General features: G+C 43.9%; 1 protein-coding gene across 1 annotated transcript in view; it reads left to right on the forward strand.

The window, feature by feature from the left end:
- The window catches only part of NPEPPS (aminopeptidase puromycin sensitive), a 136,036-nt gene that overhangs the window by 104,567 nt on the left and 7,140 nt on the right, over nt 1-24,329 (forward strand). Inside the window, exons 20-22 of the mRNA XM_077459722.1 lie at nt 8,383-8,490; nt 21,067-21,222; nt 21,307-21,354. Of these exons, the coding sequence (XP_077315848.1) occupies nt 8,383-8,490; nt 21,067-21,222; nt 21,307-21,354 (312 nt within the window). The remainder of the gene's footprint in view (nt 1-8,382; nt 8,491-21,066; nt 21,223-21,306; nt 21,355-24,329) is intronic.

The following is a 24,329-nucleotide window of genomic DNA, read 5'->3' on the forward strand; positions in this document are numbered from 1 at the left end:
TCCTTTTCCGCTCACAAGCGGCTTTTTTGTCCGCCCGGTGCTTCGGCAAAACGATCCCAGCCCGACAGGACGCCCACGGACGGTCAGAAGCGTCCCTGGAGCCGCAAGCCTAACATGCCTGCGAACAAAAGCGCTACCGCATGAAGGTTTGCCCCCACCCGTGTCTCGGGTGGGGGGGTCGTCTTCGGGAGTTTGCAGCCCATTGGACCTCCTGGTTATCAGACCAATGGGTCTGCGATCTGATTTCCGCAGGTTACAAGATAGTTTCTCTCTTGGCCGCCAAGCAGATTCTTCCCCTCCAGCATACCCATGTCCCCGGTTCGCCGGGAGGCCCTGCTAGGGGCAGTAAGGGACTTGCTGAATCAGGGGCTGATTGTACCAGTTCCAGACTCGGAACGCTTACAGGGGTTCTACTCAAATCTGTTTGTGGTTCCCAAGAAGGAAGGGGTACGTCCAGTTTTGGACTTGAAAGCCCTCAATCACTTTGTAAAAGTGCAGAGGTTCAGAATGGAATCAGTTCACTCAGTAGTCGCTGCACTCCATCAAGGGGACTTCTTGTCGTCCTTGGACATTCAGGATGCCTACCTGCACATACCCATATGCCTTCGGCATCAAAAGTTTCTGCGTTTGGCAGTTGGGGATGCCCATTACCAGTTTGTGGCTCTTCCCTTTGGCCTGGCATCAGCCCCCCCGAGTCTTTACCAAAGTACTGGCTACAGTATTGGTGTTGCTGCGGGATCGTGATCGTGGGTTACCTAGATGTTCTCCTTCTGAGAGCTTCTTCCGCCTCAGAATTCGAGGAGGATGTGGCGATCACCATGCAGACCCTGCAAGAATTTGGGTGGCTGTTGAACCTAAAGAAGTTGGCAAGTGGTCATCACTCCGCTTTTGCATGCTCAGGGCCTCCGGTCGACGGAGGAATCCAAGTTGCCGATCAATCTGCTCGAATTGACAGCGATCAGGCTGTGCCTTCACACATGGTCAATGAGTCTTCAAGGGCGTCCGATCAGAATACAGTCAGACAAAGCCACGGCTGTGGCATACATAAATCACCAAGGGGGAACAAGAAGCTCCGCCGCTGCTCGGGAGGTCGCTCACATACTTCGGTGGGCAGAGTGACACATTCCGGCCCTGTCGGCCATTGACATCCCGGGGGTGGAAAATTGGCAAGCGGATTATCTGAGTCGACAGATGCTGGACCCAGGAGAATTGGCATTGCATCTGGAGATATTCAGGCTGCTGTGTCTGAAATGGAGCACACCAGAGGTGGATCTATTGGCCTCCCGGCTCAACCCGGAAGGTCCTGAGATTCGTGTCTAGGACAGGAGACCCGTGGGTCTGCGCCTTTCCTCCACTAAAACTGTTGCGACATCTACTTCGCAGAGTGGAAGCCGAGGGGATTCCAGTAATCCTGACTGCCCCAAATTGGCCTCAGCGGAAATCTTCTTCCAGGAAGATATACCATCGTACTTGGAAGGTCTATATCTCCATGTGTGAGGAGAAAGGATGGCATCCGTGCTCCTTCTCTATATCCAGGATCCTGCTGTTTCTTCAGCAAGGTGTAGACCAGAGGTTGGCGTTGAGCACCATCAAGGGGCAAATTTCAGCTTTTGGCTGTCTTTTTTTTTTTTTTTTTTTTTTTTTTTCTAAGCGACCCCAAGCTTTGGGTGAGTACCTTTTGTTCAGGGGGTGCGCCATGTAGTCCCTCCGGTGCGTTCTCCGTTGCCTCCGTGGGATTTGGACCTGGTGTTGGCGCTTCGGAAGCCGCTGTTTGAGCATATCAGGGAAATTCCTCTGACCCTTTCACAGAAGGTGGTCTTTCTAGTGGCCATCACATCGGCCAGGAGTGTTTCGGAACTGGCGGCCTTGTCCTGCAAGTCTCCTTATCTGGTCATCCACAGGGATAAGGTGGTGTTGCGTCTGCAACCGTCTTTTCTACCGAAGGTGGTCTCGGCCTTTCATATCAATGAGGACATTGTATTACCATCTTTGTGTCCTAAGCCGAAGCACCCCAAAGAGGTGGCCCTTCACACGCTCGATGTGGTTAGGGCTCTGAAGGTGTACTTGTCTATCACAGCTTCCTTTTCGGAAGTCAGGCTCACTGTTTGTTTGTTTCAGTGGCTGGTCCTAAGAAGGGCATGGCGGTCTTGTCAGCCACCATTTCCAGGTGGATCAGACAGATTGTAGTCCAAGCCTACACCTTGAAGGGGCAGGTGCCTCCCTTTCCAGTCACGGCCCACCCTACAAAACACAATACTGGTTCGTTAATGCACTGTTGCATTACTTCCGCAATGCTGCGGTCTGGGGGATCGCTCCTGTTGAGGATGCCCAGTTTTGTGGTGGAGTTTCCACACATTGCTGCTGTTTTGTGGGTTTAGTTTCACTAGCTCCCACTTGCCATGGTGGATGAAGTTTTTAAAGCTGTTTTTTCCCACCCCTCTTTTGGCACTGCTTGGACATCCCATGCAGATTAAAAAACACAAATTGCTGTAAAAACGCATTACATGCTTTTCTGCACCTTCCCCATTGAAGTATATTGAACCAATAAAGCACAATTTTGCGTTAAAAGTCCCTGACCCTTTTCAGATGTGAACGTGTCCCATAGGAAATCGTGTAAATGAACTGTAGTACATTTCTGCAAAAAGCACCAAAAAACACATAGATGTGAACATAATGGGGTTTAAAAAACTAAAATGAGTCCTTTTATAGTAGAAAAAGCAGATAATCACTGCTGTAAGGGGTTCACTTTTTACTGTAGAACAGTGAAAGTAATATTTACAGTAGCGATTTGCTCTTTTTGTATTATAAAGGGCTCGTTTTAGTTTTTTTTTTTTTTAGTTTTTTTTACCCATTATGTTACTGGTCGATTAATCGATTACTATTTTCATAATTAGTTTCAGCCCTACTAACTTTACTGTTGTCTTATTTTGTAATTCAAAAAAGTGTATTTTTTCCAAAAAAAAGTGTGCTTGTAAGACCGCTTCACAAATACGGTGTGACAGAGTATTGCAACGACCGCCAAAAAAAATTGTGTTTGGGGGTTCTAAGTAATTTTTTTGCAAAAAACGGTTTTTAACTTGTAAACCACACATCTGAAAAAAGACTCTTAGTCCTTAAGTGGTTAGAGTGTAACTGAATTCAAAAAATGAAGATTTGTTCTGTTTATGGAAAACTTTGAATTATAATTGTGCCTATGAAGTACGCTGTAGAAATGCTGCACCTCCTGGTATGAGGGGGTGATTAATGCATCACACCTGTATATATGCAGTGGAAGATCAAAGCACTGATGCTTTTCTTGTGAATCTAAAAGGGTTTGTTGACTAAGAGGGGAATTTGGGACTTTGAATGAAGCACATATGTAGTGTGCCTCCATCCCTGGTTCAAATAGACAAGGAAGAAATGTGGGACTTTGAGGCTAATTGACATTGTGGAGGTGAATTGGTAAAAGGACATATTTGATAAAATGAAAGGATGTAAAAAATACACATCAATAATGCAAAACAAGTAAGAAGTGTTGATTAAGAAGGTGTGCTTGGTGATTTTGTGGTTTGTTTTTATGGGAGTGTTTTTTTATATGAAGGAATTTAGTTGTACATTATTACAATGACAATAAAGTCAATAAAATAGAATGAAGTCTATTATCTTAAAGCTGTATTTAAGTGGTTGTAAAAAATGTACAACTACTTTATACTACAGGCAAGCCTATAATGAGGCTTACCTTTTAGTTACACTAGATATCCCCTAAACCGTGCAGGTTTAGGAGATATCCCTGTATTCGCATGTGCCGACATCATCAGCACATGCAAACTGAAGCAACGGCACATATGTGCTGTTGCTTTAGTTGTACTGTGCCATTACCGACGGCTCCCACGCGCGTGTGCAGGAGTGACATCATCGCGGCCTCCGGCCAAACACATTGCCGGAGCCACAATACCTGGAAGTAACACCCCCCCGGAGAGATGTCAGCCACCAGAGCAGTGAACAAGGACCGCTGCGGGGGCTTTGTTCTCAGGTAAGTAATTCATAATGAGCTCATTATGTCTTGCAGTTTTTTTTTGTTTTGTTTGGAATTTTTTAAAGGGTTTACAACCACTTTAAACCCCAATTGTAAAAATGTATATTGTTGCAACTTACCAATTAGATGTGATGGACGCATTTGTTTTATTTAGAGCTCCCCCCAACCCCCCCCCCCCCTCTGTTTTCACCTGGTGATCTGCCCAGTACCACACACCCTGTATTAGAGTGCCCCCCACACTGGATGAAAGACACTAGTCATCAGTCTGGTTGGAAGGGACTGTTAGATGCACTAACCGATTTGGAAGCAGTAATAATCAAAAAAGGGGTCCTGCGCAAATCGTGCCACTCATATAATGTAATCAAGAAAAAAATATTAAATCGCGAAGAAATCAACATATAAAAAAGAAAAAATGTCCATTAAAAAAGCACAAATAAAAGTGAAGATAAAATATGGAAGAGGGACCAACGATGCAAAGTCCACTAGTCCGGGCTCTCAGAACTCTCACCTTAAGATGGAACAAGCAAGCAGATCAAAAAAAACACCCCAGGAATCTCTCATTTCATTCATTATATTAAGCCATCAAGGAAATCCAGATGAGGGATGTAATGATAAACTTCCGCCACTAGAGGGCCAATCCCAGCATATAGGCTTTGCACGGTAAATCCTCCAATCTATTCCGTAATGTATGGCTCAAAAACAAGAGGGAGAGGGGAAGGAGAGAGAGAGAGAGAGAGAGAGAGGACTCCAATGGTGTAGTATTTGAAATAAGTAGATCGATTTATTAAAATAGTATCAAAGACTCTCACATTCAAAACAGAGTAAATGTCACAATAAGGAAGATGGTTGTCTGGCGTCTTCCGCCAGTCTTAATTTACTTCCGGTTCGTCCTATGGCCACTCCCTGTGAGTGGCCGTAGGACAAACCGGAAGTAAAGGTAAGCCTGGCGGAAGACGCCAGACAACCATCTTCCTTATTGTGACATTTACTCTGTTTTGAATGTGAGAGTCTTTGATACAATTTTAATAAATCGATCTGCTTATTTCAAATACTACACCATTGGAGTCCCTCTCCCTCTCCCTCTCCCTCTCCCTCTCCCTCTCCCTCTCCCTCTCCCTCTCCCTCTCCCTCTCTCCCTCTCCCTCTCTCCCTCTCTCCCTCTCTCCCTCTCTCCCTCTCTCCCTCTCTCCCTCTCTCCCTCTCCCTCTCCCTCTCCCTCTCCCTCTCCCTCTCCCTCTCCCTCTCCCTCTCCCTCTCCCTCTCCCTCTCCCTCTCCCTCTCCCTCTCCCTCTCCCTCTCCCTCTCTCTCTCTCTCTCTCTCTCTCTCCCCCCCTCCCTCTTGTTTTTGAGCCATACATTACGGAATAGATTGGAGGATTTACCGTGCAAAGCCTATATGCTGGGATTGGCCCTCTAGTGGCGGAAGTTTATTATTACATCCCTCATCTGGATTTCCTTGATGGCTTAATATAATGAATGAAATGAGAGATTCCTGGGGTGTTTTTTTTGATCTGCTTGCTTGTTCCATCTTAAGGTGAGAGTTCTGAGAGCCCGGACTAGTGGACTTTGCATCGTTGGTCCCTCTTCCATATTTTATCTTCACTTTTATTTGTGCTTTTTTTTTATGGACATTTTTTCTTTTTTATGTTGATTTCTTCGCGATTTAATATTTTTTTCTTGATTACATTATATGAGTGGCACGATTTGCGCAGGACCCCTTTTTTGATTATTATTCATTTGATAGTTTGTGTTCACTATTTTGTCTTGCTGCATTTTTTTGCACTATTGATTAGCACATGCACTTTTTATCACTCAGTGGTTCACATTTGATATATTTACTGATTTTATCTTTTTATATATTTCTTTCCATTTATTTACGATTATTAGTTTAGACTTTGATTCACTTTAGTCACTTTTATCACCGAGTGGCGCGAGGGCTGATTTTTTTCTAGATTTGGAAGCAGTGACGCATTGAAGCTAAACTCCAGTGTTACAGCAACAGTTTTTTTTTTTTTTTTTTTTTTTTTGCCTTTTGGGATAAAAATTGTTATATAAATGAATAAAAGCCGATCACGTTGCCCTACCTACTACTGAGCCCTGTATGCTGCCCTACATACTAATTACACTGGCCAGAAATCAGAGCAGATAGCCAGGCCTGAAACTTGTCAAATCATCCTGAAGTACCAGATATTCTGCTTTCATGAGTAACTCTGGCATCAGACTTTTGGGGGTCATCAATTACTCCCCAGACATGGAAAAAAAATTGTGAATTAAAGTGAATGTCGAGTTTCTCACTGAAGCTAAATTTTAAAGTAGTTTATATTTCTACAGTTGCATTCGATTTATACAATTTGACTGTTTTATTTATGCCATCTTTATGTTGGGGGCTTGCCAGTTAATTTCTTTAAAAAAAAAAAAAAGCATTCTAACTACAGCACAGTGCATCTAAAATTACTGAAATATGAGATGGCTGGGGTTTGCAGTAGACCAGCAGTGACAGCCTATATTCTTTCATTACAGGTTTCTTTTAAATCGGACTGGTAGCATGAGTTCCTACTCTTAGACAGGAGAGGTAGCTTCTTCAGGCTGAGTTCACACGTCTGGCTGCAGTTTTCAGTCCGGTGTGTTGTCTTCATTGGTTCAGGTGCGATTCAGGCTCTGTTCACATTGGTGGGATGCGGGAAACCCTGCAAATCCACTGCGCATCGAAGGCAGTTCACATTTGAACCGCTGGGACTGTCAATACAATGTTCATGACACACCCAGATTGGTTTGCATATCGCATTGCAAAATGTAAATTCGGACATGAATCCGATTAATGTGATCACCCATGCGATCCCATTCTGATTTGGCCTAAAAAGGTGCATTCAGTCATAGAAACTGTGTGGCTGAATTAACATCGCACAGACTTTGCATGCGATTTGCAGTGCGGAGGTGGCACAGTGGTGTAGTGGTTAGCACTCTCGCCTAGCAGTAAGAAGGGTCGCTGGTTCAAATCCCAACCACGACACAAACTGCCTGGAGTTTGCATGTTCTCCCTGTGCCTGTGTGGGTTTCCTCCGGGTACTCTGGTTTCCTCACACAATCCAAAGACATGCTGGTAGGTTAATTGGCTTCTGTCCAAAATTGGCCCTAGTATATGAATGGGGACCTTGGATTGTGGGTTCCTCGAGGGTATGGACCAATGTGAGTGTGCAATGTACAGGGATAGGGACAATGGTTGAACTGGACTGACGTCTTTATTCAACCTTACTAACTAGGAAAACTATGAATTGCATGCGATGTCGCACAGCGCGCGAATGTGAACCCAGCCTTGGAGCCAAATTTTTCTCAGAATTTGCATCTGAACTGGACACAAATGCACAGAACCCTTTTCAAAACCACACCGTGGCCACCCCAGACATGTGTGGACCAGCTCCATTGAAAGCCGGTCACGTTCACATGTAATGCGAATTGGATGTGTCAGGATTTTATTGCTATCTGTGGTCCCTTAGACAGATTAACCCTCTCCATTAGTCCTGTTTATCGTTCTCACTGAAAGTAAAAGTAAATCAAAAATTTTGAGTTGGCCTCACTATTTGTTATATTGACACCTTCCAGTGGGGACACTAGTCCTGGTGACCCTGGAGACAACCAGAATTTCCTTCACTTTAGAGGGATTTTCTCACTTCCTGTTTTAGCTATGGGACCTGGAAGTGAAGGGAAATCACCCTAATGGGACACAGAGGGCAATTCTAAACTTACAGGGGTTATAATCCTGCCTTCTTCCAAAATGAAAATAAATAGTTTTACCTTTTTAGTTTCACATAATAGTATATTTAAACGCCAACTGAATGACAACAATTTATCCTTTGATGCATATGAGCACTCTTGATCTCTTGCAGCCTTTTTGCAACTGCTGCATGTGATTTCTCAGGGCAGGTTTTCTGATAAGTGGACGCAGTGTGTTGGCACAGCCATTTGTAGTCTGTGTTGTGAGGGAGTATGATGTAGTGACAGCACAGCAGACCAGTGGGAAGACAGAGCTTTGTCACCGTATAACTAGAAGTGCCTGCACAATGACTTTCATGGCAACATCATAAGGTATGATGAACATGTTAAAGCTTTTATGAAACTTCAGTGATTATATTTACATATACTTCAAGTGAACATTCAGGGTGGGTTTTGCATATTATGGTGCTTATTAGTACTCCAGCAAGCCAGAGATTGAGCAGTGGCATTGAACCTGCATTATTTAGGGGAAAGGGGTCATTGCCCTTTTTATGCTTTTAATCATTGCTGTAAAAACGGATTTACCCAACTCACCCTTTGGTTGGCATTGTTTAATATGCCTTCTTACTAAAGTTAGTCCTCATCTTTCTTTTCAGCTCCACAAACAAGCTGACATGCAAGAAGAAAAAAATAGGATTGAGCGGGTTCTAGGAGCCATTTGTTCCCCAGAGTTAATCCAGAAGGTGCTAAGTTTTTCCCTTTCGGTGAGTCTTCATTTTACTTTTTGTGTTTTTATCTGTTAAAGAATGTGTGTAGAGATGTTATGTCAAACATTGGCTCTGGTTAAACAATTTTTTAAATCATTCTCTTGCCTGTTATACTTGCTCTTAAAGTAATTTAAAAGGGTTCTGTATGACAGTTTAAACAAGTCTCAAATCTATGTGATGTAAAGACCTCGTAAATAAACCAAACACTTCCTTACTTTTCTCTGAACCAAAACCTCCCTAAATCGCCTTTTACGCTTCTGCTACCTGAAAGTAGTGTGACTTAAAGCAATGGCTGTGTAATCTTGAGGTCTGTGGAGCTCAAGTCGCATCAAAGTTGGACCAAAGTAGTGCAGCGACTACTCTGAAGTCTCACAGCTATGAACGGTACTCATTGGAAATCATAGGGTACAACTTGTCTTGTGACTTTGCAGTTGCAAGTGTGTCAAAGGGGCAACAGGGCCCCTTTCGCATGGATGGACCGACCAGTTTTTTGGGTGGATCCGGTGGGACCATCCATTGCTTCATAGAGCAGCGGATGCCTGCAAACACGTCAAAAACCTGCAAAAACCTTATCCAGTATTCTCTACTCGTTCAGCGTCCTGTGCAGCCTTCATCCTGACAATGCTTATGGCATTTCCATTAGGACTCTGTAGGTCCCGATCAACCTTGTACGTTCTCTTCCCATCTCTTGGGACCTTGCACATCTAGTGCAATTTTCTACTGAAGAGGACATTCTTGTTACCTGTCAGGACTCCTGCAGGTCTGTGGGCCAAGCCATATTTAGCCAAATAGAAGGAACAAATTCTCCTTATGTTCCCATTAGCAGTGACACTTTTATCTGCTATTTATCTTGGATGATGCTTCCATTTGGGGACAGACAAGTTGGTTTTCACCTTGCTGCTTATTGTCCCTTGAGAACTTCACATTTTTCCCTGCTATGTTGTGCCAGCTGGCATGGCATTCTATTTTTTGCTCCTGTTGGTGGTTAGGGACCAGCCATGACCTTTACGGCTGTGCCATGTCTCCCCTAGGACCTCTTCCCTTTTTGCCCTTAACTCCTCATTGGAAGGGAAACCCTTAGGTTTCCTTCCTCTGCTTCTACCTGCCTGGGTGGTCAGCGATCTTCAGGCTTCTGTGCTGTGTGGCTTCCCTTCTACATATTAACCAGTTAATAATAAGATTAGATTACAAAACATTCCCTGGTTATGGTGGAGATTGTGACATTATTTCCCCACCTCTCCCAATCGAAGAATGCCTTGTATTTATTGAAAATGGTGGGTATGACAGAGGCTTTTTAGCCCCTCTCCCGGGGGAGGGGGGGGGGGGTTTACCCATCAGTCACAGGGCTGAGATGCCCCAGCATAATGGCTGAGGGCTATGAAGGGGTGCGGGCCCCTGCCGAGATCACCGGGATTGAGATTTTCTCTATGCCTTGCAATGATACTGGTTTCTCCCTGTCCCCCATTCCCTTCCCCATGTCTCCCCAGTTTTTATGGTTTTTGCTTTACTTAAACTCAGACGTTGTACAACATTATGCTCTTGGGCTAAAACAGCCACTCTGCACCCTCAATAATGACACGTTGTTGACTCAATTGTACTTTGTTTTATATGTTTAATAAAATAAAGCTAAAAGAAAATGGTGGAGAAAAAGTAAAATGGAGATCAGGAGTTTTTAAGAGTTGGTGTATATGTAACGCTGCTCAATCTGCCTATGCTGGTTATTTTCAGATATTTTTTTTTTTTTTTTTTTTTTTTTATGAGACAATCATGGGGTTTTTATTTTGCATGTTAACAGTAATAGAATGGTTCACTTTACCAATGATTATCTGGCTGTGATTGCAGAATCTAATATTCCTAAACATTCAAGATTTTTTTTTTTTTTTTTTTGTAGACTTGGGCTTAAGGTGCAGCAGTGCAAGTAGCTTGTTCCAATAAATTTCCTTCGTTTTTGGGGAGGATCATTTAAAAAAACATGTTCTAAAATGTCTGTGTCCTAGTTTGTCAGTTTTTCTTCTTTGAAACCTTAAATGTAATCCTTGACTAAGCTTCTGTTTTGAACAATTGGCCAAACCTCCTTTGACCGCTTGCCGCCCACCGGCCGTACGGCACGGCTCTCGTTCTGGACGGGAGTCGTATCGCGTCCCTCCATTTAAACAGGGAATACGCGCGATCGTGTGCACGCATCCCTGTTCCTTTGTTGGCGGCGTGTCACGGAGACACCGTTTGCCACTGAGGGGGGTCAACAGCCATTGGGCGTGGCTGTTTACCACGCAATCAACCACGATGAAGTCATGGCGGATCACAGGTGGTATCGCCCCACTTTGCACGGTGCATTATAAAGAGGGCCCCAAATAAAGAGGACCTGTCACCACCCATCAAAGTAACTGTCACAGTCCATCTGAGTACTTGTCACCAGCCCATCCGAGTACCCGAATACCTATTTGCAGCCCATGTCTCGTAGAATATATACGTTGGTGTTTTCTTTCCAAAATGGGGTCATTTTGTGGGTAATTCCACTGGGCTGGTGCTCAAGGACCTTCAAAAGTGTAATGGGTAGGAATGAGATGTATAATTTTATGCTCCTAGAACGCCTGAAGGTACTACTTCAATGTTTGGCCTCTGTATGTGGCCAGGCAGTGTAAAAGTCTCACATGTGGTATCGCAATACTCGGGAAGAGTAGCAGAATGTATTTTGGGGTAATGTTTGCTTTATACATGCTGTGTGTTGGAAATATCTTGTAAATTGACAACTTTGTGTGTTAAAAAGAAAAGCGTTCCCCCCCCCCCCCCCCCCATTTTCAAAAAACGTCTTATACGTTGGGGCGTTTGCTTTCCAAAATGGGGTCATTTGACAATTCCAGGGCCTTCAAAAGTGTAATAGGTGGTTGAGAAATTAGATATAATTTATGCTCGTAGAACGCCTGACGGTGCAACTTCAATGTTGGTCTTTTGTATGTGGCCATGCTGTGTAAAATTCTCACAAATGTGGTATCGCCATACTCTGAAAGAGTAGCCGAATGTATTTTGGGGTGTAATTTGCTGTATGCATATGCTGTGTGTGAGAAATAACCTGATAATATGACAATTTTGTAAAATAAAATAAAAAGTCTTAATTTTGCAAAGGATTGTGGGAAGAAATTACAACTTAACCACTTAAGCCCCGGACCAATTGTCAGCCTAAGGACCAGAGGTCTTTTTACAATTTCGCACTGCACTGCTTTGACTGGTAATTGCGTGGTCATGCAATGTTGTACCCAAACGAAATTTGCGTCCTTTTCTTCCCACAAATAGAGCTTTCTTTTGATGGTATTTGATTGCCTCTGCGATTTTTATTTTTTGCGATATAAATGGAAAGACCGAAAATTTAGAGGGAAAAAAAATATATATTTTCTACTTTTTGTTATAAGAAAAATCGAATAAACTCAATTTTAGTCATACATTTAGGGCAAAATGTATTCAGCCACATGTCTTTAGTAAAAGAAAATGTCAATAAGCGTATATTGGTTTGCGCAAAAGTTATAGCGTCTACAAACTAGAGTACATTTTCTGGAATTTACACAGCTTTTAATTTATGACTGCCTATCTCATTTCTTGAGGTCCTAAAATGGCTGGGCAGTACAAACCCCCCCCCCCCCCCCCCCCATTTTGGAAAGACACCCCAACGAAATTGCTGAGGGGCATGTTGAGCCCATTGAATATTTTTTTTTTTTGTCCCGAGGGATTGAATGACAAAAGTTGTCACTAAATTATATATTACTCACACTTGCCATGGTTATATGTGGAATTGCACCCCAAAATACATTTTGCTGCTTCTCCTGAGTAAGGGGATACCACATGTGTGGGACTTTCTGGGAGCCTAGCGGCGTACGGGGCCCAGAAAACCAATCGCCACCTTCTGGATTTCTAAGGGCGCAAATTTTTGATTTCACTCCTCACCACCTATTACATTTTCGAAGGCTATAAAATGCCAAAATAGCACAACCCCCCCCCCAAATGACCCCATTTTGGAAAGTAGACACCCCAAGCTATTTGCTGAGTCATGTTGGCTGAACGAAAAAAGAGATTGATCGGTGGGTATGCCCACCATTAGAATACCTCCCTTCATCCACCCACTTTTAATGATCGGCATACATGCACCATTTATATATGCCGAAGCATGGGGGCATCCTCCCACAAAAGTTATGCCACGTACACACGGTCGAACTTTGCCACCGGCAAGCCCTCCGTCAGAATTTCGACCGTATGTATGCGGCATTAGGAGCAAAATCGCTCCTCCGCCCCTGCTGCCCCCATGCTTCGGCATATATGCTCTTTTTTTTTTTTTTAACTGTAGTGGTGAAATCGCCTCCTACAGAGTTGGAGTCACGGCTTTATGTATCGTGGGAGCAAACGCTGTTGCTGTCAAGCTAAATAAATCCGTGCTGCAACTGAACGGCGTACCTGCTAAGCAAATTATGGTTAACGTTGAAACAAAGTAACATTACAGTATAACAGTAAAACCTTACCATACCTGCAAAGCAAATGCCAAAAAAACTGTAAAAAAAAAATTTTTTTAACACATCCTGTGCCTAAAATATATATATATATATATATATATATATATATATATATATATATATATATATATATATATATATATATATATAATCTCTATCGAAGCATGGGGGCATCCTACCGCAAAAAGTAATGCCACGTACACATGGTCAAACTTTTCCACGGGCAAGCCCCCCGTCGGAATTTCGACTGTATATACGCGGCATTAGGAGCAAAATCGCTCCTCCGCCCCTGCTGCCCCCATGCTTCGGCATATATGTTTTTTTTTTTTTTTTTTTTTTTAACTGTGGTGGTGAAATCACCTACAGCACTGGAGTCATGGCTTTATGTATCGTGGGAGCAATCGCTATTGCTGAAGAGAGAGAACAATAAAACGACAACTATTTTTGGCTTTGATATTTTATATATTTTTTTTTTTACACTTTTTTTTTTTTGAACTGTAACGGTTTGGGTCTCTCAAAATGCGATGGCATCTTGGGAGACCATGTGTTAGTGTGCCTAGCCTGTGAAATGCTGTACCCTACGCTAATACTTCACTAGTGAATGGTAGCGTTCAAAACATTCACCAAGGCAAAGACCAGGATTGCCAGGACAGCGTGGACAATAACTGGGGGGAACGCCTATATCCGCGCTTGGTATAGACACGACATCTTTGGGGGGTTCGTTGGGTAGGGGTACTTGGGAGGGCATAAGGAAAATGCCTCTCATGCAGCCGGCTTACTGCATTTGGTTGGGAATGGTGAGGTGCAGAACCGTCTGGATACAGAAGGTCTGTTACAACCTCTCTCTGGAAAGGTTAAAGTCCCGCCTGAAGCTTTGTATAGCACATAAGCATTCAGCAAAGCCAATTGAAATAAGTAAACAGACACTTTTTTTTGTACCAGTGTCTGGCCTTACGGGCAACTAGATATGGCGCCAACAACTGGTCATTGAGGTCCACCCCTCCCATATTTTTGTTATATTCGTGGACACAGAGGGGTTTCTCCACAATACCAGTCGCCGTATGAATTTGGACCGTCGTGTCTGCATGAAGAGAGGTAAGAACAAAAACATTCTTATTATCCCTCCACTTCATAGCGAGCAAATGATTACACCGCAAGCAGGCTCTCTCTCCCAGCCTAAGACGGGAATCTACAAGCCGCTGGGGAAAGCCCCCCGGCGATTGGGTTGCACGGTGCCACATGCTCCAATCTGATCAAACAAATGACTAAACAGTGGTACCCCTTTCCGAACAAGGGTGACACTAAGTTCCACACTATCTTGCCAGCGCTTCCTATGTAGTCAGGGCAGTTCTCCGGCTCTAGATAACTATCTTTACACTCAGAAACCATAGCCTGTGGCCCTGTCACAGAACTTATAGAGCTTGACCCCATATCTGGTACGCTTGTTGGGAATGTATTGTTTGAATGACAAGCGACCAGAAAACTTAATCAGGGACTCATCAACGCAGACAACTTGATGAGGAGTAAACAAGTCTGCAAAACGTTGGTTTATGAGGGGCCGAATTTTGTAGAGCCCGATCGTATTCAGGGTCTCCACGAGGACGACAAAGTTCATTGTCACTGAAGTGCATGAACCGCAAGATCTGCTCGTATCGTTTCCCAGACATGGAGTTAGAGAACACGGGCATGTGATCAGTCGGATGCGTGGACCAATAAGCCCGCAACGTCATGAATTTGTGTGCCCATGTTGAGGGAAAGGCCCAGAAAGGTCTTAAATTCAGAAACCGTAATTGGTTTCCAATCTCTGGCAAGGGAAGGCAACTGGGGATTAGCGGCGATGTGTTGACCAGCATATAAATTGGTTTGGTCCACAATAGATCTATAGAGATCTTCCGTGAAATGCAGCGAATAAAAATCAAGTGGCGTAAAATCAGCTGTATCCACCTGAATACCGGGTTGGCCAGTGAGTGGGGGGAAGTACTGGTGCTGCAGAAGTGGTGGGCACCCAATCAGGATTGGCGAATTCTGCAGGAAGGGCACTATGGGAATGACGGGCCTGCCTTCGTCGTCTTCTTGGTGGCAGCGGGACACTACTTGTGCTTGCCACCTCGCCAGCTTGAACTGCACTTATGGGACTCGCCACCTCACCACGTGATACTGCAGTGCTGGATGTACGTCCAGGGTGTACTAGGCCGCTGGTGCTTGCCAGTTCACCAGAAGGATGAGCGGCTCTAGTACTTCTCTGCTCCATATGATGGACCTGCGATTCTTGCACCTCAACATCAGAAGATCGGGGTCTGGTACACCTGACATTAGCAGGGACCTCATCTTCGTCGTCAGAGCTATCTGTCATGGACCCGCTGTCCTCTACAGGATCGTATTCGGAGCCTGAATCTGACAGATCAGTGACTTCCTCTTCACTATCTGTCATGCTCAGAAACGTGTAGGCCTCTTCCCTAGTGTACCTTCGCTTTGCCATTTTGGGCTCTAAATTTAGGGGTACACTAGTGAGACCCACGGGTAAAAAAGCACCTAGGCTGTCAGCGACTGTATAAAACGCTACAAAAAAAAACTGTTAGCGATCGCAGGGATCAGGCCTGACTCTGCGAATGCTGCAGTTATGTGTGTTGTGTTTTGTAAGTGACAGTGATCGATCGATGCTGCACTTGGGTGGGCTGGGCGGAGGGGCAAAACGCAGGTGCTAGCAGGTATCTGGGCTGATCCCGCTAACAATGCATTTTTTTGGAACCCTTAACTGCTGGGGACACTAGTATAGATCTGATCAGATCAGATATTGATCTGTTCAGATTCTACACCACTAAGGGAGGTGTATGCTTTGCGTGTGGGTGTTAGCGGTACTGGCACTAACCGCTGCCTGGGGTGACGTGGACCCTATCTGACCCTAAAACCTAATTGATATCACCCTCCAGGTGATCAGGGGGTTAAACTTTAATTGGGTAATGGCGGGTACATTGATGCTATAAAAAGCGAACTACCTAACCAGCGTCACCAGTAACATTTATAGGGTGATCACTGCTGAAAGGGTTAACTAGGGGCAATCAGGGGGTTAAAACCTTTATTAGGTATTATATGGGGGTACCTGACGCTATATAAAACCCTGACCGGGAACCTAAATAACTAACTGGCTAACCAGCGTCACCAGTGACACTTATACAGTGATCGCTGGTGAAAGGGTTAACTCTAGGGGCAATCAGGGGGTTAAAACCTTTATTAGGTTATATATGGGGGTACCTAACACTATAAAAACCTGGCGGTGAACCTAAAAAATAACTAGCTTCCTAGCGACACCTGTGACTAATGCAGCCATCAGAAAAACGATCGCTCAGTGACACTGGTAAAAGGGGGTGAAAGGGTTAACTGGGGGGCAATCAAGGGGTTAAACCTTTATTAGGGGGGGGGGGTAGGAGGCTACCCTGTACCTAAAGGGGCCTAACACTAACTGCCCTGACACTTTTTACAGTCACAACTGACACTAAATGCAGTGATGAGTAAATAAATGGTCACTGCAATCAGTGACACTGTGACGCGGGGGGTGACTGGGGTGAAAAGTGTGCCTATGTGTCAGTGGACTGTTGGTGCACTTATTTGGATGTCTTCTCTCCTCACCGTCCGGTCAAAAAGACCGCCACGAGGAGAGTGACATCACTTCCTCCCTGCCTGTGTTTACAATACACAGGCAGAGGAAGCTTCTCATTCGCCAGGAGCGATCGAGAGGGGATGGCCAGAAACCAACGGCCATCCCCTCATCCCGGATCGCTCCTGAAGCGAAACGGACCGCCACAGCCAGCAGGAGGGGGTCCGATCGGACCCCCCACCCGCTGGAAGGCAAGCACGTACCGGTACGTGCTTGTGCCTGTCGGTGCCATTGTGCCGACGTATATTTAAATGCGGCGGTCCTTAACTGGTTAAAAAAACTCTCCATGCTACTTAATACCTTGGAATGTCTACTTTCTAAAAAAAAAAAAAAAAAAAAAAAGGGTCACTTGGGTATTTGTACTTTCCTGACTTGTTAGTGTCTCAAGAAATTAGATTCGCCTGATTGATGTACTGAAGGCCTGATCAGATGTGACCAATTTTGAGTGATTGGCACCATAGTTTGTAGACTATAACTTTCACAAAGGCCAAATGATATACACTAGTTTGGGTTATTTTTACCAAAGCTATGTAGCGGTATAAATTTTGGCCAAAATTTATGAAGAAAAATTACTAATTGGCAAAATTTTATGACAAATGCATTTTTTTTTCCACAAATTTTACTTTTTTTTTTTTTAATAGCACAAAAAAAAAACTACCACCAAAAAGCTCTATTTGTGTGGAAAAAAAAGGGCGCACGTTTCATATAGGTACAGTGTTGCATGACCGAGTAATTGCCATTCAAAATGTGAGCTGAAAATTGGTCTAGGCAGGAAGGGGGGGGGGGGTGTAAGTGCACTGTATTGAGGTGGTTAAAAATGTTTTTGTTGGTAAACGTAACATTAGCAAAGAACATTTTATAAGCTCTCTATTAGAACTCCATATTGTATAATAGAATTCTGGAGGAAAGTGTAAAGTATAACTAAAGGAAAAACTTTTTTAGTTTTTGATGGCTTAGAGAAGGATTAGAACCTGTGTCAGTTTTTATTGCGATCTGTTTCCCATTGAGAAGATTCCCCCTCTCCTATTTGTCTCACTTACTGGTGACCTGGAGGTCCCTAAGGAATTGCCTTATTTGCAGGAATTTCCCCTCGCTTTCTGTTTGGCTATGGGACAGGAAGTGAAGGGAAATCTCTGCAATGGGACACAGATGGTGAAAAAAAGAAATCTGACGGGCTATAACCCTCCCTTGCTCTATCCAAAACGAAAAAAAGTGTTGCCTATAGTTCTACTTTAAAGATATGCCATCTTGTTCAGCCTTAAAGTAACTTCAAAATGTTCTAAGCTTAAGACCTATTTATTTCTCTCTCATCTCCTACTCTCACCTGTACCTTCCTTCCTTCCACCTACTCTGTTGTGTTGTGGGTTGAAGGGAAGAGCTCTTGAATGTGTACATAGTACTGTATTTAGCCATCTAATGATGGTGTGATCACTGGTATTGTACATGCTCATTAATGGTAAACAAAGATGATTTAAAATTTCCACTTAATAATTATAAATAAATAATAACTGAATAATCACTACCCCTAGCAGCTGGTTTAGTACACCAGCCAGTAACGAGGTGCTTAAATTGCTCTTAAAGTTTTATTCTTACAGTGCTGAATGGAGTTTGGGAGGATTAAAACAGCGGTTAGGTTTATTTGCTGCCCGTGTCCTCACTGGGGAGACCTTCTGTTTGTTGACCGTTTTTACTGGCACTGAAAATGAGGGAAGATCCAAAATTGTACAGTTGTCACTGGAACAAGAGGAGAGTGTAAATCTTCGAGTGGACACACCTGGAATAGTGGCTTATCTTAATTGTCACATTCGAGGACACTGGGATTAATCTAAAGCCCCATACACACTATCAGATTTTCTGCTGATTTTTTTTTCCTTCAGATTTACCAAAACCATGGGAGGGACTGCCTGATTGCATACAAATTGAAACTCCTAAGGTTTGACCTCATATTATGTGGTTTTGGTAAATCTGAAGGAAAAAAAACAGCAGAAAATCTGAGTGTTTATGGGGTTATGCAGCCATCTTCAGGTGATTGTCACTGTCCTAGCAAATTTCTTGCCATTGTCCAAATATCTCCTTCCACTCCAATTAGCCCTCATTTTGTTTGCTAGTGTTCTCTGAGAGACAAAAACTACTTTCATCTGGAATTTTCTCAGGATTTTTATTAATATTCTAGCTGCATTATAACCACTGTTTACACTTACCAATTCCTTACATCTTCTTGGGTTAGACACTCACCTTGGCACATGATGCAAGATGTTAGGTGATGTGTTGGCTGCTATCCTCCTTAGGAGTGTTGCACCTGCGGAAAGTGTAGGCTGCAGCTCTATTAATGTGCTGCAGCCTAGAGGCACAGGGGCACCCTTTAAATGGTGTCACCCAATAAGTATGGGCTGCGACACTTAATACCCTAATTTGTCTCATCTCTGCGCTGGTCTATGGAGCCAGTCTTCTAGAAGCTTCTCGAGAGGGATACTCTTTGGTAAATCCATGAACACTTCCATCAGTCACTGGTGGTAAGCGTACCCTTTCACCTAGTAAAAAGTAGGCAAAGTAGGTTTCTAAGACTGAGAAGGTGTGTTCCCCCCCCCCCCCCCCCCTCTCGGTCCTCCAAGTCCAAACACATTTCCCAGTTCTGTCAATCCCCATTTTGAAACCTCAGGGGGATGCTGGACATAGGCCTTCCACCATACATGTTTAACAATAAACTGGCCAGATTTGTCACGAGGAACAGTGATCCTTGGGTCTTTGCAATCAACGCTTTGGTGGGACCAATTCATATTCTGCTTTCCCCCCTCTGCAGAATTTTCAGAATCACGATTGAGGGCATTCTGGTGATCCTCATTGCATCATACTGTCCCAGGAGGACGCAGTAATCAATCATACTTGGACTTCTGGCAGACCCTCTGTGGTGCTTGCAGACCTTCTGTATTAAGGGCTAGATCTGTTTGTGCTTCATGGGCTTTTCAGCATCAGGGCCTAGTTCTCTTCCCCCCCATGTTTCTGTGTTTCACTCCTTATTGCATGCTAAAAATGAGACTGGGAGTGGGCAGGGTACTGTTCTAACAACTGTGCTACCAGTGTCCAGTCACCCAAAAGGTAGTTCCATATCACCCTGTAGTCTAAGACTAATCCAATGTCCTATAACTCTCTCAACTCCAAGAAAAGGCATTTACAGGTATTTCCAATATGCCTACTTTGCCAAAATCCCAAATAGCTTCTTTTTTTGTTTTTTGTTTTTTTGTGACAGAACTTGCTTCAGATCTTTTGAAAAGGTTATTCCACTTTGAGGCCGGGTTCACACCGCTGCGATGCGGGAACGCCGCGAATCCGCGGCGTTTTCCCGCATCGCATTACTTCCGCCGGCAGTTCACACTGCCCTATGCGGACCGCTGGGAGTGTCAATGATATGTTAATGACACCCCCCAGATCCGTCCGCATATCGCAGTGCGATCTGCCGACTCGCACAGGAATCGGATCGCATGGTGTGAACCCCCATGCGATCCGATTCTGTTGCGGACCAAAAAAAGGGTCCCATGCGAGTTTGCTGCGGGAGCGATGCAAATTCAGCCATACTATCTGTATGGCTGAACTCGCATCGCTACGGAGAACGGATGTGATTTGCGGTGCGAATCACATCCGGATCTCCCCCCGCAGCAGTGTGAACCCAGCCTGAAAGTGGACTGATATTTGATCCTGTTACCAAAGCCCCCAGCCATCTGCAGCCTTGTTATATTGTGGATCTGGGGGAAAAAAAGTACTTTTACGCGATGTGCTTATTTGTGCATAGTTTTGTTTGGAAATAATTTATAGCTTTTGAGACAAAAAAATAATCATCCTTCGGTTGCTTTAATGCACAATACAACCAACTGCCTACCAGCTTATGTCCTATCCCTTTCTTGCTGCCAAGCTAACTATAAGAGTCCTGAAAAATATACGTTAATCTTCCCTCACTCTTCTTCTCATGAAGACCTCTACCCCCACCATCAACAGGCCAACATGTCATCAAACACTCCCCAAAGCCCCCCCCCCCCCCAAATAAAAAACAGGACAGACTATCATTCCAGTGGACCTAAATATACAACATCTGCCTAATATACAGTATGCTATTGGTAGCGGTTGTATGCCTTTTCACATCATTTATAATATCAATGTATTTCATTGCTAGCAGCCCCTGTGAGGGCGCTGGTCGCTTTTACCCATTCTATTCTTTCCTGTCACCCAAAAAAAAAAAACAGTGGAAAAACAAACAGTGACAAAACAGTCACATTCATGCTCACAATGCAAGCACAGAAGTTATTCTATAGGTTTGTGTCAGCATAGATGTGTGCCACAGCATTAATAGTTAAGACTTTGTACAACCTAAACTTTAGCTAATAATTTTTTGCTGTGCATGTTCCTAAGAATTTTGTTTTGGCTGTGTAGGAAGAGGTACGTCCACAAGATACAGTATCTGTAATTGGAGGCGTTGCAGGGGCTAGTAAGCAAGGCAGAAAGGCAGCATGGAATTTTGTAAAGGAAAACTGGGAAGAACTACATAACCGGTACCAAGGCGGTTTCCTCATCTCCCGACTGATAAAAGTAAGAGGATCAGACAATTATGTTTTATCATTTGCAAGTGCTAAAGCTTGTGGTTTGGGTTGACATTCTTATTTCTACTTTCAGCTTTCCGTGGATGGTTTTGCAAGTGAAAAAATGGCTACAGAAATTAAGGTAAGGAGGTTAAGGGTTGCTTTTTTTTCGGTTGTTCAGTTTCTCTGAATATTAGGCTAAACTTGTGACCAGTGTGCCCTACTTTGTTGCATAGCTGCAAGCTCTACGGTGCGGTAGTTTTCCACCATAGAATCATTTACTTTATTACTAGTTCATATTGTTTTTAGGATATTTAGCACATCCAAAATAGTGAGGGGGAAAAAATTACGTGATCTGCTGATTTTGTACATTTGCCCACTGACAAAGGAATGATCAATCTATAATTTTAAGTGAAATAAGTATTTCATCCCCTATCAATGAGCAAGATTTCTGGCTCCCACAAGGATGTCGGGGACAAGATTGTAGACTTACACAAGGCTGGAATGGGCTACAAGTCAAGTGGCGTGGTGAGAGGGTGAAAACAGTTGATGCGATTATTCTCAATTGGAAGAAACACAAAATAACCGATCTCCCTCGTTCCGGGGCTCCATGCAAGATCTCACCTCGTGGAGTTTCAGTGATCAAGAGCATTGGTGAGGAATCAGCCCAGAACTACAATGGAGAATCTTGTCAATGATCTCAAGGCAACTGGGACCATAGTCACCAAGAAAACAATTGGTAACACATTACGCTTTGAAGGGCTGAAATCCTGTAGTGCCCGCAAGGTCCCCTTGCTCAAAAAAGCACATGTACAGGCCCATCTGAAGTTTGCTAATGAACATCTAAGGCTGGGTTCACACCATTGCGAATTGGATGTGGGTTCCCCGCATCCAATTTACAATAGCAGGAGATTTTGACTGGCTCTGGCTATAGAGCAAGTTCACATAACTACACAGCAGGTCCGGTCTGTGGTCTTTTGGTCAGTTTCAGCCCAAAATTCAGGCTGGAATCGGACCTGAAACTGTGAACTAGGACACATTGGCTGCGGCAATGTGTAAACCTAGCCTAAATGATTCAAAGGGGAACTTGGTTAAAGTATTGTGGTCAGATGATGCTCTTTGGCATCAACTCAACTCGCTGTGTTTGGAGGAGGAGGAGGAATGCTGCCTATGACCCCGAGAATGCCATCCCCACCTTTAAACATGGAGGTGGAAACATTATTCTAAGGGGATAGGACAACTTCACCACATCAGGAATGATGGACAGGGCTATGTACCGTCAAATCTTGGGTGAGAACCTCCTTCCCTCAGCCAGGGCATTGAAAATGGGCCGTGGATGGGTATTCCAGCATGACAATGACTCAAAACACATGGCCAAGGCATCAAAGGAGTGGCTCAAGAAGCACATTAAGGTCTTGGCGTGGCCTAGCAAGTCTCCAGACCTTAATCACATAGAAAATATGTGGAGGGAGCTCAAGCTTCCCAAGTTTCCAAACGTCTGCCTCGCAACCTTAAAGTGATTGTAATCCTCTGTCGTTTTTACCTATAGGTAAGCCTTATTATAGGCTTACCAATAGGTACTGTAAATATCTTCTAAACGTGCACCGTTTAGGAGATATTTACCTTGTAGTGTGCCGATTTAGGTTTCTTCACTAGCAAGTGCCGTGACTGAAGTCTCCCACGTGGGAGGGACCTCATGTGACTCCGGCCAGTCAGAGTCCGTGGCCCCGAAATGAAGAGGGGCGAAGATGGATGCAGCCAACAGGGACATCGCGGGCTTCGTTCTTTTACTTTGCAGGGGAAAAAAAGGCAGTAAAACCCATCAGGGTTTACTTCCTCTTTAATGACTTGAAGAGGATTTGCAAAGAGGATTGGGACAAAATCCTTCCTGAGATGTGTGCAAACCTGGTGATCAACTACAAGAAACGTCTGACCTCTGTGGTTGCCAACAAGGGTTTGGTCACCAAGTCATGTATTGCAGAGCGGTCAAATGCTACTTTCACTCATTAACCGCATCAGCACCAGAAAATGTTACCCCCTTCCTGACCAGAGCACTTTTTGCAATTCGGCACTGCGTCGCTTTAACTGACAATTGCGCGGTCGTGCGACGTGGTCCCCAAACAAAATTGACGTTGTTTTTTTTTCCCACAGATAGAGCTTTCTTTTGGTGGCATTTGATCACCCCTGCGGTTTTCTTCTACATATGTTTGGTAGAAAAAATCACAATAAGCGTTTGGTTTGCGCAAAGGTTATATCGTTTACAAAATAGGGGATAGCTTTATGGCATTTTTATTTTATTAATTATTTTTTTTTTACTAGTAATGGTGGCGATCAGCAGGGTTTTTTTTTTTGTTTTTTGTTTTTTTTTCTCGTGACTGCAGCATTTATGGCGGACACATCGGACATTTTTTACACATTTTTGGGACCATTGTCATTTATACAGCAATCAGTGCTATACAAATGCACTGATTCCTGTGTAAATGACACTGACAGTGAAGGGGTTAACCATTAGGGGGCAGTGTAAGGGTTAAGTGTGTCCTGGGGAGCGTTTCTAACTGGGGGGTTGTGGCTACATGTGACACATCACTGATCTCTGCTCCCCATCACAGGGAGCAGAGATCAGTGACACTGTCACTAGGCAGAAGGGGGAGACACTTGTTTACATTAGCATCTCCCCCTTCTTTCTCTCCGTGAGGCAATCGCAGGTATCCCCACGGCGATAGTCCGGGACCCGCAACCCATCTCACGGAGGTCCCAGCGTCCAGGATAAAAATAAACAACATATATTACTTACTGGAGAGCCTCTGTAGAGTCATAGAACTTCTCAGGTGCCTGTAACTGGCAACCGTTGCAAAACACTTAAAAGTAGAACTCCATCTAAAATTATGGTGAGAGCTGAAAAGGGAAATCTTTTATAAGTGTGCTTCTTAAGCTTTTTTTTTTTTTTTTTTTTTTTTTTTTTTTTTATATAGCTAAGTCCCCCTTTGGAAGCAGTTGAACATTCATTTTCCATACACATTTATTAACCACTTAAGCCCCGGACCAATTTGCAGCCAAAGGACCAAGCCCATTTTTGGGATTCGGCACTGCGTCGCTTTAACTGACAATTGGGCGGTC

Source organism: Lithobates pipiens, unplaced genomic scaffold (genome assembly GCF_037356315.1).
Source record: "Lithobates pipiens isolate NorthernLeopardFrog02 unplaced genomic scaffold, aLitPip1_a1.2 Scaffold_28, whole genome shotgun sequence".
NCBI classification, from domain to species: domain Eukaryota; kingdom Metazoa; phylum Chordata; class Amphibia; order Anura; family Ranidae; genus Lithobates; species Lithobates pipiens.